This window comes from Acanthochromis polyacanthus, chromosome 2, assembly GCF_021347895.1.
Source record: "Acanthochromis polyacanthus isolate Apoly-LR-REF ecotype Palm Island chromosome 2, KAUST_Apoly_ChrSc, whole genome shotgun sequence".
Taxonomy (NCBI): Eukaryota; Metazoa; Chordata; class Actinopteri; family Pomacentridae; genus Acanthochromis; species Acanthochromis polyacanthus.
In genome coordinates, this window is record NC_067114.1 from 1,786,447 (window position 1) to 1,802,999 (window position 16,553).

The 16,553-nt window shown below is 38.5% G+C and overlaps 1 protein-coding gene across 1 annotated transcript in view; it reads right to left on the reverse strand.

Annotated features, from left to right (window-relative positions):
- Positions 1 to 16,553, reverse strand: part of LOC110956566 (A disintegrin and metalloproteinase with thrombospondin motifs 7) — a 147,151-nt gene continuing 130,598 nt past the window's right edge. The window contains exon 24 of the mRNA XM_051936592.1: positions 1 to 4,594. Coding sequence (XP_051792552.1) covers positions 4,434 to 4,594 — 161 coding nt within the window. The 3' untranslated portion in view covers positions 1 to 4,433. The remainder of the gene's footprint in view (positions 4,595 to 16,553) is intronic.

Here is a 16,553-nt window from a genome sequence, read left to right on the forward strand (position 1 = left end):
TTTCTAATGAGCTTCTTTATTTCTCATCAGGGGAAAAGGCCACATACGGGCTATTATAGGCAGGGATGGTACGGAGCTGCTGAATACACATCAGAACAGCTGGAAACATCAAAAAGCTCCGAGTTGGTGGAGTCTGATCAACTTCTTCCTCAAATTAGATCTGCCGGCGCCAGCTCACCTTCTGCAAGACATTGAGGACTCACTCTTGTAAAAATGAAGTCTTATTTTAATCGTAAAACCTGCCACAGTTATCCCTGAACCCTACATGTGCTGCATGACGATTAAAAACTCGGCAGACGTAGCAACGGTAACCAAGGAAGGAGAAGGTCATCAGACAATCAACTGAATCTCGAGGACAATTAAAGATCAATGCAATTTTGAGAAATGGAACATAATGAGCATCACTGTAAAAAAAGAATTTATATGTTGACATATTATATTTATACACCAGAAATGCTGAATTTCATTTGAATACACATGAAAAGTCAATTACCAGATATAGCTTATGTTTTCTACCTGTGAGGGATGGAACGACACTAAGCCGTCCCTGGATAACTCGCCTGAAGAAAACATGGAGATTTTTTTCCCTTTTCTTCTTAAGGAAGTTCAATATAGCTGTACCGAAGACATTCCATTTTTAAAATCAGATGTCACAGATGACAGAATAGGATGCTTTTCTGTGACAGTTTCCTTCAGTTTCAAACATTTTCACACTCATTTCAAACAGCACATCTTGATTTTGACTCATGTTTGAATGAAGCGGTTTAATAGAAACCCTAATATTAAATGACAGTCAAGTAAAAAGGCACTGGGCCTGCCAACACCCGACCCGAACGGCCTCTAGCACCAAACATCTCCTGCAGCTTTTGCTTTTCACATTTACACTTTACTTTGTGACTTTTACAAATGTGTGTGTTGAAAGCTCGTTAAAGATACGACTTCAAAAAGGCTTTTTACAAGATGCAGTAGACGTAAACAGCCCGACTGACCGTCCACTAACACCCCTCCTCTTCACTACTGACAGCTGGCAAACTGTGGAGCTTTGGACGATGAACAGAGTAAAAGCAATTAATGGTAAAACCTGGTGGGTGGTCTTTAAAACACAAAGTCCACAAACATTTCACTTCAGCTGCAAGTCTCTGTATGTCAAGCTAACTACAGCTATCTAGAGTAACTCATTGTTCCTTCCAATGTCAAAAGTTGTGTGCCGTTAGCGAGCTGCTTCACTGATGAGGTTACATATTTTGTGACAAAGTCTTAATCACTAGAAGGAAGTCCACTGAGTGAAGGTCAGTTCTGCATGATTCCACTCACACAGTCCAGCAAACCCTGCAGCCTAATCTCCTTTATTATTAAAAGTAGAGACATACTGCGGGAAAAATATGACCTTTAGCCACAAATTAAGCCTCGTCTTTATGTAAATTTTTTTTTTTTTTTAAAAAGACAGATTCGTCCACACTTCTGACCTTCTGCAATAATTTTCTGACTTTCCGTTTGCAGTTTTGACATTTAGTCAGGTAGAAACGGAGAATGATTACACAGACACTTACATTGCTTCCTGATTGGTTCTTATCAGTCATGACATGTCCTCTGATTGGTCACACTTCTATCATGGGACTCTACAACTAAACAACCAACCTTTTACTTCCTGTGTGCACCAGCACATGCATGCTCAGTGGACATTAACGGTCACAGGATGGATGGAGATCATCTCTGAAACTATTCCATAGTGCTCCTTTGGACGGAGATCTTTTTAACCCTTTGATGCACAACATGGGTCAAAAGATACCCATATTCCATTGAACATGGGTATCTACTGGTTAGTATCCTATGAAGGTTTACTGGTTAGCCTGTGATGGATGTTGACAGATGGTTCATCCAATCACCAGCTACATATTTCTTGAAAGTGCCTGCTATCTTCTGAAATACACTGCCTGCCCAAAAAAAAAGAGAAAAAAATCACCACCTGGATTTAACGAAGCAAACAGATAAGAGCCTTCCATTGGATAATTACTGCAGTGATGAAACAACTTCTTTAACCACAGCTGATGCAGTGAGGAGCTTCTTATTTCTGAAACAACCATGATGGAAGACACATCCTGTGGTCATAAAGGATGTTAATCTGTCTCAGAAGGGTCAAATCATTGGCCGGCATCATGCTAAGAAAACAACTAAGGAAATGAAACGACTAAAATCAGTTTAAGAACCGTGCAACGCGTCATTAAAACCTGAAGGATGGTGGAGAACCATCATCTTCAGGAATAATCTCTTACATGATTGTAGGAAACCAACAGTAGAACTCACAGCTGTTTAATAGAGAAAGTAAGAACATTTCCACATGAAGGGAACTCAAAGGATTGGGACTAACCAGCTGTAGCTCTAAGAAAACCACTGATCAGTTTGCTGTGGAGCATAAAGATTGGACTCTGGATCAGATGGTTCTGTTTAACAAACCGTTGGGTTGTTTGTCCACATCGTACGTAACATTCAGTAATAAGGTTAAGTGGTTCTTCTCTGCCATTCAGTAACGATGTGACTTCTTCGTTGCCGTGTCTTCTGCATGAAACATCTCCTGGTGATGATGCAGCTTCAGCCTCGGTCAGGCCGCTGTCCTGTCTGTCACCATCTACTGCACATTAGGACGTGATTCAAGGGTTTCTTTCAAACAAGTTAGCTTCAAACATGAACAAGTCAGCCTGAGGTTGAGTTTTTAAACAGCTTGTGGAGCTAATGGCTGTAATTTCAGAAAAATCGAAGGAAACCGACTAAAAACGAGAACCTGCTTCTGTCAGACTGATGAGACTTTAACGCTAAACCCACCACTGTTATGTAAACTGAATAAGTGCAAAGCAAGCGTCTGTAGCAACAGTAAATGAAGGATGACTGCAGTTTATTTCAACCTGTTGGATTTCACATCAATGGACGGCACTTTGCGCTTGTTTTGTAAACAGCACACATGAGTTAGCTCCCTGCAGCTTCTAAAGAGATTAGAGAGTCACAAATCACTTTAAAAGTTTGCTTTCAAGTCTGATCGATTGTAAGAAGCAGAAATCAGCATCAGGAATTACTGCTGGTAACTGGTTTGTTTGTGCCGTAGCAAACAAGATATCCAGTACATAAAATACATCTTTACTCATCGTAACCAACTTTACATCATGTGTCCAACTTTTGTTTCTCCTTCCAGTTGATTTTGGGGAGATGAAACATCCTGTCAATGTTTATCATAATTAGTAAAACTATAAATGTAAAATCATTTCTAGACCATGACAAGTTATTTTGATCATAAAGTAAAACACTAGATTTGTTGTTTTTGTTGTTTTTTGTCTGACTTTTGTCGTTTGTTTCGTGTTTTTGTCGTTTTGGGTTTGTCTCACTTTTTTTGTCTTGTTTTTGTCATTTTGTGTTTCGTCTTATTCGTTGTTTTGAGCATCGTTTGTGTTGTTTTGTGTGTTTTTGTCTTGTTTGTGTTGCCTTTTTTTGGTCGTTTTATTTCTCGCTTTTGTCCATTTTTGTCTCGTCATTTATGTAATTTGTTGTCTCTTTTTGTCATTTGTCCATTTTTCTGTCACTTTGCAACTTTTTTGTCATATTTTTGTCATTTTGTGTCACATTTTTATAATATTTTGTCTTGTTTATGTTGTTTTTTTGGCTTTTTTCCCTCTAACTTGTCATTTGTCTCATGTTTTTGTCGTGTTTCCTTTTTGTCTCGCTTCAGTTGTCTTATTTTTGTCATTTGGTGTTTTGCTTTATTCACTGTTGTGTGTTTTGTCGTTTTGTGTAATTTTTTATCCCATTTTTGTCATTTGTCTCATTTTTTGTCATTTCGTTTCTTGTTTTTACGCCTCATTTTTGCACTTTTGGCCCCTTATACACCATTTTGACTCCTTGTTTCCTTAGATCTCTACAAAGCAGGAAGAAAATTTAAAGTTAGCACGACCCACAGAGCTGCAGCAGACACATGAATCAGAGATACAGCCGGTTGAAATAAACTGGAATCATCCTTTAAGGAGGCGGGGCTTAGCAAACAGTCAGTTATTCCTACATCACATGAATCATTTATGCACCACGTACTTTCTGCTTCATTATGCTGGTTGAACCTGTACAGTTTTTGCTGCTGTTGTACCAACCACAGAGGTTAATGAGTGGTTTGTCTACATGTGTTATAAAACATCACTACGCTGGCTACGTAACCTTCTACAAAGAAATCTGGAGTCACGGAACTAGTCAAACTGTAGTATAAAAAGTGCAAACAAATATTTACAATCTCACTGTCCTGCTTTTTGATTATTACATTCCCAGATAATTTCAGTTCTGCACATTTGACTCCATCAGCGCAAACATGCAGAAGATAACTGGAGGAAACCAGGAGAGGGCTCAGACTTTAAATGACTCAGTGGTTCGATCAGTGCTCCTGTCGTTGGCGGTGTGAGTGGTTATTTAGCTGCACCTCGGTGGCGGGACGTGCCGCTGGATCGGGAGCGCTGGCTGCAGGTTTTACAGCACTGCGACTGAACGTTGGGCAGGAGGCAGCGGCCGAGCCAGCGGAGGGTCTGACAGAACCGGAACGAGAGGCGATCGCGAAGGCAGACTGCTCCTGTGAAGGCGACAGACATGCAGAGGTTACAAAAACAGGCGTCACTCAGCTCACACAGGGTTGATTTATTTCAGGATGAATCACAAACAGGATGGCAGGAGTTCAGAGTGGAACACCCACAGCTTCAACACCACCAGCTGCTGACAATTCACCTGCAGCTGCCGACAATTCACCTGCAGCTGCAGAGAATTCACCTGCAGCTGCCGAGAATTCTTTTTTTTTTTTTTTTTGGGGGGGGGGGGGGGGGGGGCACAGTCAGGGGGAGGAGTTAAATCCACTTATTTTGTCATAAGCGGACCCAACTCAAACTCGGATGTTTGAGCGGTCATATTCACTAAATGGTGTAGAAAGGCAGGGAGGGAACAGACAGTTTTCAAATTCAAACCTCATAATGAGGCTACTGCAACACACACTACTGTTAGAAAACTTTCACAAAGTGAGATTTGCATAATATGTCCCCTTTAAGTTATTTCTGTTCATTATGATCATGTCTTTACAAATTCTATAATTATTATGGAAACAATCATGTATTAATAAAAAATGACCGGATATCACTCAAATGTCAACTAAATAACTGTCCACATTTAACACCAACCACCTTCTAATGAACTAAACAATAATAAAATGAGCTGATTCAGAAATAGTGCTAAGCTCCCCGTTCCAAAAACTCCTCTCCAGGAAGTGTGTTAATTCCAGATCACATGACCTGCTCCACATGATGTCATTTCCTCCTGAAGAAAAGACTGGAAGACTCCAAGGCTTTCTGACTTATTTCATATAAAGTAGTCAACAGGTTTACTATGATATCTTTAGGAATAATTTTAATTTAAATTTTACTCAGTTGTATGTATAATATGTAGAAGAATCTTTCTCTAAAATACCATGTGGTGTTTGGTTATAGGCGGCCATGTTGGTTTTAGGCCTGAAAACAGCAAAAATGTCAAAAAAAAATGATACAAAAAATCCCATAATTATATACTGACCCTTGTGCATTCTTTTTTTTATTTACAGAAAACTCAAAAAGCAACATAAAAACAGAAGCAGACAGCCTGAAACAGCGCATGGCTCAAAAAAAAAGAAAAAGAAAAATCAGTCTAAACTGATTAATAATTAGTGATGCTTCATTGTATTGGATTTTTTTTTAAATTTGCAGTTTAGTGCTGTGAAATATAGTTTGTCCTTCATTAAAAATTCAGTGCAGATGTGACGACGAGAAAACAGGAAAGAAATGTGGAGATGAACTCATAAATGCTTTTCCTGGGATAAAACAAGGCGCTGGTTCCTGGAAAAACTCTACTCTGTGTTTTATCTGTTGGTAAACTCAGTTCTATACAGTACTGTTCACACACCTCAGTCACTGGTGCTGTGGAGTTTCGACGAAGCGAGCCTCATGTCGATGTTCAAATTATGTAAATGAAAAAAGTGTACGGAGTGCTTTAAGTTCAGAAACAGCAGGATGGAGTGTTTTAAACAGCTGCTGACAAAAACACAGCCATTCAAATGACAGAACAACTCTGAAAAATGAGCCTTTGCACCTTTACATGCAAACACTGTCAGCTGGAATTCATTTAAACCAAGAGCTATCGTTGAATGGTTTCTTTTATCCACATATTCCTCATTTTTAAATGATTATATTCAAGCTCACATTACTGAATTATAGAATGAATCAAATCTCTGTATATAATTAAACCACTTTCGATTGCTGGTAACTTCTAATCTGACAGCAGAAGCCCTTTTCTCTGCAAACTTCAGAGCTGAAGTTGAGAGTCACAAGAGAATTGTGAGCAGATTTGTATTTATTAATCCAGTCTATTACACTGTGAAACTTATTTACGACTTAGTGTCACAATTCATCCAGAATTCCCTCCATCATCTGACATAAAACGATGACGCAGAAACACCAAGATTAACAACGCTCACGATCTGAAGGCATCTTTAGCAGAGCTGCAACCATTGATTAGTTTTATGGTCGATTTATGTGTTGATTATTTTCTCAATTAACCAGGAAAGTTCGTTTCTTGCTTCATAAAATATCAGAAAATAATGAGATACGTTGACGAGTTTTTCTTGAAGCCCAAAAATGACGTCCTAAAATGTCTGGATCTTGACTGTCACAACAGTCTGTGACTATTTTAAGAACTAAGCTGATGAATCATTGCCGACTCTCTCAACACATCTGGCATCAAACTGACTGCTCAGGCGTCACATCAGCGTCATTCAGGGCGCTGTAAGGAGCATTTTTAAAGCAGGACGATGGAATTTGGATGCAATTTCCACACAGTGGGCTGGGACCTGGAAATCTAGAAAATTTGACCCCCTCCAAATTGCTTTTATTTTTGTTTTTCTTATAGTAGAATAAAATCCAGTTCAAAAAAAAAAAATCAAGTCAAACGGTCTATTCTTTAAAAAGTTCGGCCAGTTTGAATCTCAGGAAATGACACATTCCACAGGCGTAAAAAAAATTGATATTTGAGCTTTTCATTCTATTTCTTTTTGAGAAATTAATAATTTTTACCTGAGATTTTAACAATATTCAGGTTTACCTGCTCCAGATTTTCTTAATTGCTTAAATTTAGAAGATTTCTGCAAAGTTTGAAAAAATATAGTAAATTTTCACTTTTTTTTCTGACACTATTTTCATGAACCACCCAGAATATTTTCACTTGCCATAAGCCAGATATGGGAAAGTATATATTTTCTGAAAGAATAGGATGTCAGGTGTTGGAAAATACAAGTGTCAGAAAATCTGGCTTATGGCAACTCTCACAGATCAAATTTTACTGAAGAAGGTCTAAGTTCCCCTGTGTGGGCGATTGATGTTAACACGTATGTATCCAAACTGTAAGTAGTACTTCTAATATACACAAACTTTGCAGTATAAAAAGACTTCTAGATGTCTCTAAGTGTAACAACTGCCTTCAAATTTTGAAAATGGTCATTTAAGGCATCAATTTAGGGCAGATTTCATTAAAAATTCTTGAAATTTGGTAGATTTTTCCAGTTTAGACTTCATGTTTCACTGTTATGTTTTTTGTAAAGTAGTCATTTACTCTGCATAGAATTAGTTAATAAAACATTTGAAGGCAATATCATGTCTCGCCTTTCAAATTTACGTTTAATCACCAAATTCCATCGGTGGAACCCTACACTTATGTCTAGAAAAATCTCCCTGCAGCCTTAACTTTTTCATATAATTTAAAGATATCTTTTTAGATGTATTCCCAAGTATATTGCGGTTCAAATGAGCCCTCAATCACTACCAGGGGATGATTTTTAGCCAAGATATTACATTTTTTCCAAAAAATAAGCCGAGCAGCCCACTGTGTTCCAAACTGTTCACATGTAAACTCCTGATACCAACTGCTGAAGTGTCTTCAGACAGATTTAAAAAAGTAAAATCATCTTTTGAATTGTAATCAGCTCCAAGTCTAACCCTCCAGAAGCTTCTATCAGGCACAGATCCAGCATGAAGTTGAGGTTTTTGTCTCGGAGGCAGGCGATCACGAAGCCCAACAACACATCCTCATCTCCTGCACAACTGTATCTACATTTTTTAAAAAACATATTCCACGCTTTAGCTCAGAATATTTTGAGTCAATTACAGAGAAGGAGCAAACGGTGCGATTTAATGTGTTTGGAAAAAGTAGCTGATGGACTTTCTGCCTCTTCCACACTCTGACTGAGGAGGAAAACGATAGAACTCATCAGAACTCCAAAACACGCTCCGTAATGAATCCGTCAATCAGAAAACACTTTGACTATCTGCTGAAGGCACTTCAAAAAAAAAAAAATCACAGCACTTAATGCAAGCGTGAAATTGAAAAAGCAGGGCAGACAGTGATCTGTGCGCCGGCTGCTGTTTGAATCATTCCACTTCATCAGCTTCAGGGGGAACAGGCCACGCTAGTTTTACCACCTGTCCTCCTGTTGAAGACAAACCAGCCTACGCCTTCCTGCTGGACTCTCAGGTTGGGTAAAGTAACAGCTAATGGCTTTAACAGGATGGCAGGTCAGCAATAAACCTCCTGAAAACTGTGTTTAGTCCAGAGACAGCTCCTCATTTTAAGAGCGAAACACTTTCCAAGAGTGCTGCAAACCCTCCAAGTCGAGAGGAATGTTCTCCTCTGAGGCACTTTAAGGTCTGAGTATGCAGCGTGACATTATCTTTATCAGATGAGAGCATTTAAATGTTCTTGTATGTAAATTAGGTGAATACAGACAGCAGACGGCTGATGTTGAAGCATCTGTTTTACAAGAGAGACCGGAAAGCAAACATTTTTACTGCCAGAATAACTAAGAGTTGTCGACTTTAAAGACTGTAAATGTATTTTTGAGAGATGTGTGGATCAGCACACTGAACGAGATCTGTTCAGGAAGAAAGTATTGGACGGATTAAAGTGTACACTGTAAAAAAAAAGTTATTTTTACTGTAAAACTTTGGCAGCTGTGATCGCCAGAATGCTACTGTAAAATTACAGTAAAACTTTTCTTATTCACGGTAAAGAAATGTATTGATGCTGCTGGTTTTATGGTTAAAAAATGTGCTTCATGCCATATTTTATTTTAAAAACTTTTTAACCTTGAAAGAAATTTTAGTTTTACTTCAAAATACCAAATAAAATAAAGTTTGTGTAACCTATTATAAATTTTACAGCATTTCTCCCATTATCAGTAAACAGTGTATTTAACATTTAATGTGTATTTTTAGCAAAAACTTCTGGTTAAAGTCATCATAAATATTAAAGCATATGTCTGTTTTTAACACAAAAGTACATCAGTTTGAGAGGAGGTATTACTGTATTTTTTACATGAAATAAATGCAAAAATCTCCACGTTATGTGTCATAAATATTACGATATCTTTTCGTCATCAGTACGTACATTTAACTGTGAAAACTGGTGTTCTTTTTGAGAAATAAATGCAAAAATTCCAGTACTGATGTTGTACATACTACGGCATTTTCCCATAACTCTGCAAGAGTCGGGAAATGTATTCTTTGAAGAGAGAAAAAAATTAAAATTGCAGTTTCTCCTGATTAATTTATCTGCTAAGATTCAGTTTCATATAAACTGTATGGAGCTGTTTTAGAATTTACAGATTTTACCGTCATGGTTTGACAGTTTTTCCACCGTAAAATTTATGAGTATTTTTTACAGTGTATTCTCAAAGACAATCAGTAATTTTAACTCATTTTAATCTAGTAATTTGTCATTTTAAACTGAGTTAAACTAAGCTGAGCTCTGGGTGGCTGTGAACTGGTTATTAGGAGGTTTTCCCAGTGCGTCAGTCCTGGTATCTTCTCCTGATCCTTGTGGTTAAAAGTCGACATGCACATGTTCAACAGCTGGAGAAATCAGACAACAGTTTCCATCACAACACTTGGATAGTTCTAAAACTCGGATAAAAAGCCAACATCTGCAGCCGGCGGTGCAGAGAAGCTTCCAAAGTTAAAAGCTTTGTGGCTGCAAAGTATGGAAGACATAAATGGATTTATTTAATCAGTCTGCAGCAGAGAGCAGCTGTTTACACGCTCTGGGTCGTCGATTCACTAAATGAACGAAGCCTTTCTGCTGACCTTAAACTTTTAAATGTAGGATTCCTGCTTCAGGTTGGAACTTTTAAGGTCTGAATCAGTACACAGACACGGAGAATTATTCTACACATTACAGCTCATTAGCTTTATGATATCTGCCCAGCAATAAAAAATGGTGAACGCTTTCTCTGTTTAGATAGATAGAGCTCTTTACTGTCCCGAAGGAAATTTGTTTCCACAAGCTGTCATGTCACACATCATAACATACATACAAAGACAAAATTCACAATATTCACAAAATGACACACAAAAATAGAGTTCAAGTTCAGCGCGGTGGCTTATTGAGGATGACGATAGCTGATGGAACAAAACTTCTGTTGTAACGGACATAATGCCATCTTAGTGCTCGGAATCTGCGTCCAGAGGGGAGGAGCTGGAACATGTGATGAAGAGGGTGTTCAGTGTCCGAAATTATTGATCTGGCAAGACGGGCTGTTGCCTTATTATTAAGTTCAGATATGTTAGGTGTGGGTTGATGTATAATTTTAGATGCAATACGTGTGATTTTAACAAGTCGGTTTCTGTCTGAAACTGATGACAGACTGAAGATGGAGCAGGAAGTAAACGTCCAGCTACTGCTGCACCATTACCTGTTCTTATAAATTAGAACACAAACATCCTTCACAGAACCAGGCTGAACTTCACTGGAGTTGTTGCATCACAATAAATGGAGTAACGTCACATATGAATGAACTTTAGTGAATGTACTTCTTTCCTGATGAACATGCGGCTGCTTTAAAAGCATGTGCACCGTCCATGTGAAGAAGAGCCTCGCATCAACTCCATCTTATCCTCCTAACGCCAACAACTTCAGGTTCCTAGTAGAATACTAATGACCTGCAGTCTTGGTAATCTGGTCTGGCATTCAAAAAGGTAATAATGTGTTGACCTTAACCATCTGCACACATGGACTCACACGTTTTTGTGTCACACTGTGGATCAAAATCCATGTTCCTGCAGCTTCGAGACCACACTGTATGAGCAGATTAAAAAAGAAAGGCAGCTTTGAACCTTACAGGTGGCCACAAAAGCATAAAGGAAAGCGCTGCTCTATTGTTGGTCGATGATTAGACTTGTGTACAACACAAAATCAGCGGGGAAAAGGTGGTGATGCACTGAAACGTGAGCAGATTTCATTAAATGCTGTCCAAATCACATCAGATAAAACTTCAAATCTTCTCATGAAAAATGGTTTTAAATTTGCAGTCGTGTAACCGAATCGCTTCAGATTGGATGAAATATTCACATAAAATGACTATAATGAAGGCCGTGCATCACACACACGTCTTTTAGCATTTATTTGCTCTTCGGTCAGCCGACACCGTGAAAACTATGAAGATAAATGACATGCAAACATTTCAGAAATACAAAGTTTCACAAAAATGTCTCTAATTAGACGGATTCCATAAAGTCTTTAAAGCTAGTTTTCTGTTGTTAGACGGCTCCCACGTGCTAGCTAACAATTAAACCGTGCATAAAACATATGAAACAAACAAAACCTACAATCCCTGTGCTGCATCTGACCCACAATCGCACACGCGTGGCCCTGAACTAAACGTCATGCGACTCGTTCATGTCATGTCAAATGAACGTTGTAAAACAGCGTTTGATCTGAAGCCAAACATTTACCTTTAACATCTTATTTAATGTGCTTCCAATTACTTTAATGATCATATACACCCGCTGTCAAAAGTTTTGAGACACTTTCTCATTCAAATAAATGAGAACCCGTCTCAAAACTTTTGACAGGGGGTGTAATTTCAAACATTCATGAAATAAACAACCAATTTCAAAGCAGAAATTCCAAAATGACTCTTTTGGACGGTTCCAGAACGTCCGCTCCGTCACTGCATCCTCCATCACATCTCCCTCTGTCGTCGTGAGCGATCGTAAGTCAACCGAGGTTCCGAGTTTCTCTAAATGAATATTTACTCATGAGCTGTGATGTGGAAATGATCAGACAGGAACGCTGCTAATATCAGGGGAAAGGAGCACATGTGAATGTAAACAGTGAGAGGTCAGAGACTCGTCACACGTGAAGCAGCAACGTAAATGATCCATTCGGTTGTTCCACTGCTGGGTTTTTCTGTTTGTGAAGAATGCATTTGCTTTAGCTGAATGGTTTCCATACATCTACTTATTATAATTTCACATTTTCTGCATCTGTCAGTTTCTTAAAGTCACGTCTACTGCTTGATGTTCGTTATTAATCACTATAAAAATCATAGAATGCATAAATTTTATACTTTAAACCTGCAGATTGGAACTTGTTTGTCCGACAATTTAATATTTGTATAAATTACTTTATAGGCTGTAATCTTCACCTGAAGTATCAAACGTACATAGATGCTTCGTAGGCTTATTTTTTTCCAGACTCCTATTATCTGTGTTGTACTCCTCCTCAGGTCCAGCGAACAATCATTGCTGCTCAGTCGTCATTACTTTCCCACCTTTTTTTTGCCTCTTTACATTCTCTCTTCTCCACTTTGTATGATGTACATGACGTCGCTTGTCTTACATTATTATTATTATTAAGAATCTGCGGGACTCTAGACACACCAACAGCCTCATTCTGAGCCCTTATTCCAGATCAAGTCATGTTTCTCTCTTTTTTTAAGTCCCGTTTTGTTTTATCACCTTAAATTATTTTGAGTTTCCTTCCTCCTCTGTTGTAACCTTCCCGCTCTGATGTCTTACACGTGTTCGTTTCCAATTTCTTGAACAATTAATCAGTAGAAAAATAAAACTCCAGTATCTAACAAACCTACAGACAGATTTCCCCAGGTGCTGATCGGCTTAATGAACATGATGAGAAACATTTTTGCTAAAGCTTGAATTCAGACATTCAGTTATACTCGAGCTGTAGAAAATAATAAAGAGCAAAATCTTTACTTGAACTTGCTGTGCGGGTAGTTTCCCCCTATAATCTGACCACCACACAGTAAAATCTACCACATGCCGTTTAAGAATAAAAATAAAATCTGATTTGCATTATTATTTACATGCGAGCTGAAATCATTGGCAGCCATTAAGGATGATAAACACCGAGCGATGCGTGAAATGATAAAACCATTCTACAGCATACCATTTGTCAACGATAAAACAAACAAACAAAAAACTTACTCCCTGCTCGCAGCCCTGTCCTGATTGATTCCTGAACTCTGCCTCCTCTAAACAGAAGAGCACAAATGACTTCAGCTCGTATCTGGAAAAACCCACGGACCGACTGCAGTGGAAACACTTTGGAAAAGCAGGAAAAATACACAAGAGATGCAGCATTTACTCTGCTAAACAGAAATCCAACACTGAAGAGCAAATCAATGAGAAATGAGCACAGAGTAGAGATTTAATTAGGATAAATGTTACAGTGACAATAACATGCTACAAATAATTACTGTCCAGCTGTGATAAACTCACCAACAGTAAAAAAAAAAAAGAGTGAGATTATCTTCCAAACAGCTGGGTGCCGAATCCAACAAAGAGAAAAGACTGAAATGTTCACAGAAACCTCACACAGGATAATAGCAGGCTGCTTCCATGGATTCAGTACAATCAGATCATCAGTCAGATTCAAAAGCTTTGATGAGAAACTCAAACATTTCATCATGTTCGAACTGAAATGGGTAAAAAAGCTTTCAGTTACTCTGCTCCCTCTGCTTGGAATGAACTCCAATCCAAACTGAAGTTGTCAAAATTTGTTTCATTGGAGGCTTTCCGCTCTATTTTAAGGTATCGACAACGTAAATCCTTTGAACAGTGCCTTTGTTCTTAAACTGTTACTGTAAATATGACTCCTGTTATTTTATGTATCTAATTACCTGTAATTAATATTTTAATGTTTGTTGTTATCCGTCTGTTTTGTTTACTTTGACAGTTGCTATGTATCTTGTTTTAATATGTTTTTATTTCTGTTACAAACTATTTATTGGTTTTAAGCATTTTATTTTTAGGTATTTTATGTGGCATTGTTTGTTATGTTCTCTGTTTTGTTATTGTTTTACTTTCTTCTGTACTGCTGTTGTTTTTTAGATGTTGACAGTACACTTTGAGCTCTTGCACCTTTTTTTCCAATGTGGTTTTATACTGCAAATGGCAAATAAACTTGAACTTGAACTTGCTGCTGCCTCTCTTGGCCAGGTCACCCTTGTGAAAGAGCTCTTGATCTCAATGGGTCTTTTACCTGGTTAAATAAAGGTGAAATAAATAAAAATAAAACCAGCTACTGAACTTATTCTGTCAGAACAGATGCTACATTCAGTGAGGAAAAGAGGTCATACATAATTCGATCTGAATGCAAATGTAGGTTTAATTCTAATGTTTTAAGATGGAAAAAATGTGTCGAGCAAACTCTCTATACTACCTGTTGATTCATTCTCATTTTCATTTATAAATGCAAACTACCAACACGCTAACTCGCATAAAAACCTGCAGGTGGTGAAGAAAAGGCTGGAGGTCCTGCCATCACGAGGAAAGTCCAAGCAAAAAGCTGAACTAAATAAACCCACGGAAAATGGTTTTGAAAAAATAAAAGCCGAAAGGCACACTGGTGAAGAAATGAACCGACAAAAGACGGACGGAGAAACTAATATAAAGATGCACGGCGGCCGAGCAGGTGGAAAAGATGAGTGTGGAGGCAGCAATCAAAGAGGAAGGACGGCATACAAGAAGAAGCACAAACTTCGAGGGCACACAAGGTAAGGAACTACAATAATTGAGAGAAAACTGAAAAGAGACATAGAACATCCACACAGACAGAACAGAGGGGGCGTTGGTAGAAGAAATACACTCAAATATCTGTGAGGAGTTGGACGAACAAAAAGAGGACCAAAACCACAACAAGTCCTCTCTGGTTATTGATTTAACCCCCTAAATGTTAATATTTAGAAGTATTTTTACAATGAAATGAATCTTTCCAGCTTTGCACTGGCTTAGATTTAACTCTACGCCTCCTGGCATGCACACCAGTGGCGGGTAATGGTTGTATTTATATCACACATTTATCCAAAGTGCTTACATGATCCATCCATTCAACACACATTCACACAGCTGATGGCAGAGCTGCATGGCAGGGCGCTAACCACGGGACCCCCATCAGGAGCCAATTAGGGGACCACCTCAGACATGTAGCCACTGACGGGCCCGATGGGATCCGACACCGAGGCAACCCTTCCAGTTACAAGACAGGGCCGCTCTAACCCACTGAGCCATGCCCAGGCCTTCTCCAACACCGGGTAAAAGCGACTCCTACCATGCAGTGGCAGAGATCCAACCACACACAGTTTAAAGAAAGACGGGATTGGAGAAGCAAAAGGGCAATAATAGAGGGACAAATGGGAGGAAACATTTCAGATCTGGACATAAATGAACCAACAGGCTGAGAACCACAGAGGGGAGTTTAGGACATTGTAAAACAAAAACGCGTTACTTTAACACTCCGTCTGTCACCGAACAAGACGGTAAAACATCAGATCTGTGTTGGAGGAAGTGTGCATTGGTGGGTGACTTCACTCTTAGATTTTAGGATGATTAGACTTTTGGAGGTGTGTGGAAACAGAAATAAAAGAATTGTGGGTATGCAACTACATATGACCCTGTATATACCTGGGATAATAATCATAATGGATTAGATTTATATAGCGCATTTCTGGGCACTCAAAGCGCTTCACAATGGATATTCCTGAAGATCTGATGGAGATAGTCGCTACCGATAGAGTCCTGCTTTAGCAAAGAAAACAATCAGCTGGTTGAAGCCACATCCTCCCAAACATTAATGCAATGGACAGAGTAAAAAAAAATTTTTCCAATGGAAAAAATGCAGCAAGACTGAAACTAGAAAAAACTGAGAAGCTGGAAACCGATAATACAAGTGATACCAGAGCTCTAAACACCTTTTTCTAATAAAAAAAGGATTTATTTTGCTTATGTTGTTTTTTGGTTGTTTCCTTACCTGTGCCAGTGAATATTTGAGAGAAATCAGAATTCAAGATTGTTGATGGTGTCAAAATGTGATCTTCATTTCTGTGTGGTCAGAAACGAGGTATTACATTATTTATGAGTGAAGGTAGCGTGATATGAACAGAGCGGGTTTGTACATCATCTGTTTACCTACGTGGAGTAAATAAAACGTTTGCTTTTTTAAAAAAAGTAAAGAAAATGTAGCGATTGCAGTAAAAAAAAACACTAAGACTTCTGATGTTTCATACTGAACAAATCTGAGGAACCAGTTCTGTCAGCCTGCCAGGGTCAGACCTCCTGCATCGCTATTCTTTTTCAGAATTGGTTTCTGGTTTAATTGGTTTCCACATTACTGACATTGGATTCATACTGTAAGGCTTTATATATTTATGAAATCAGGCCTTTCTGATT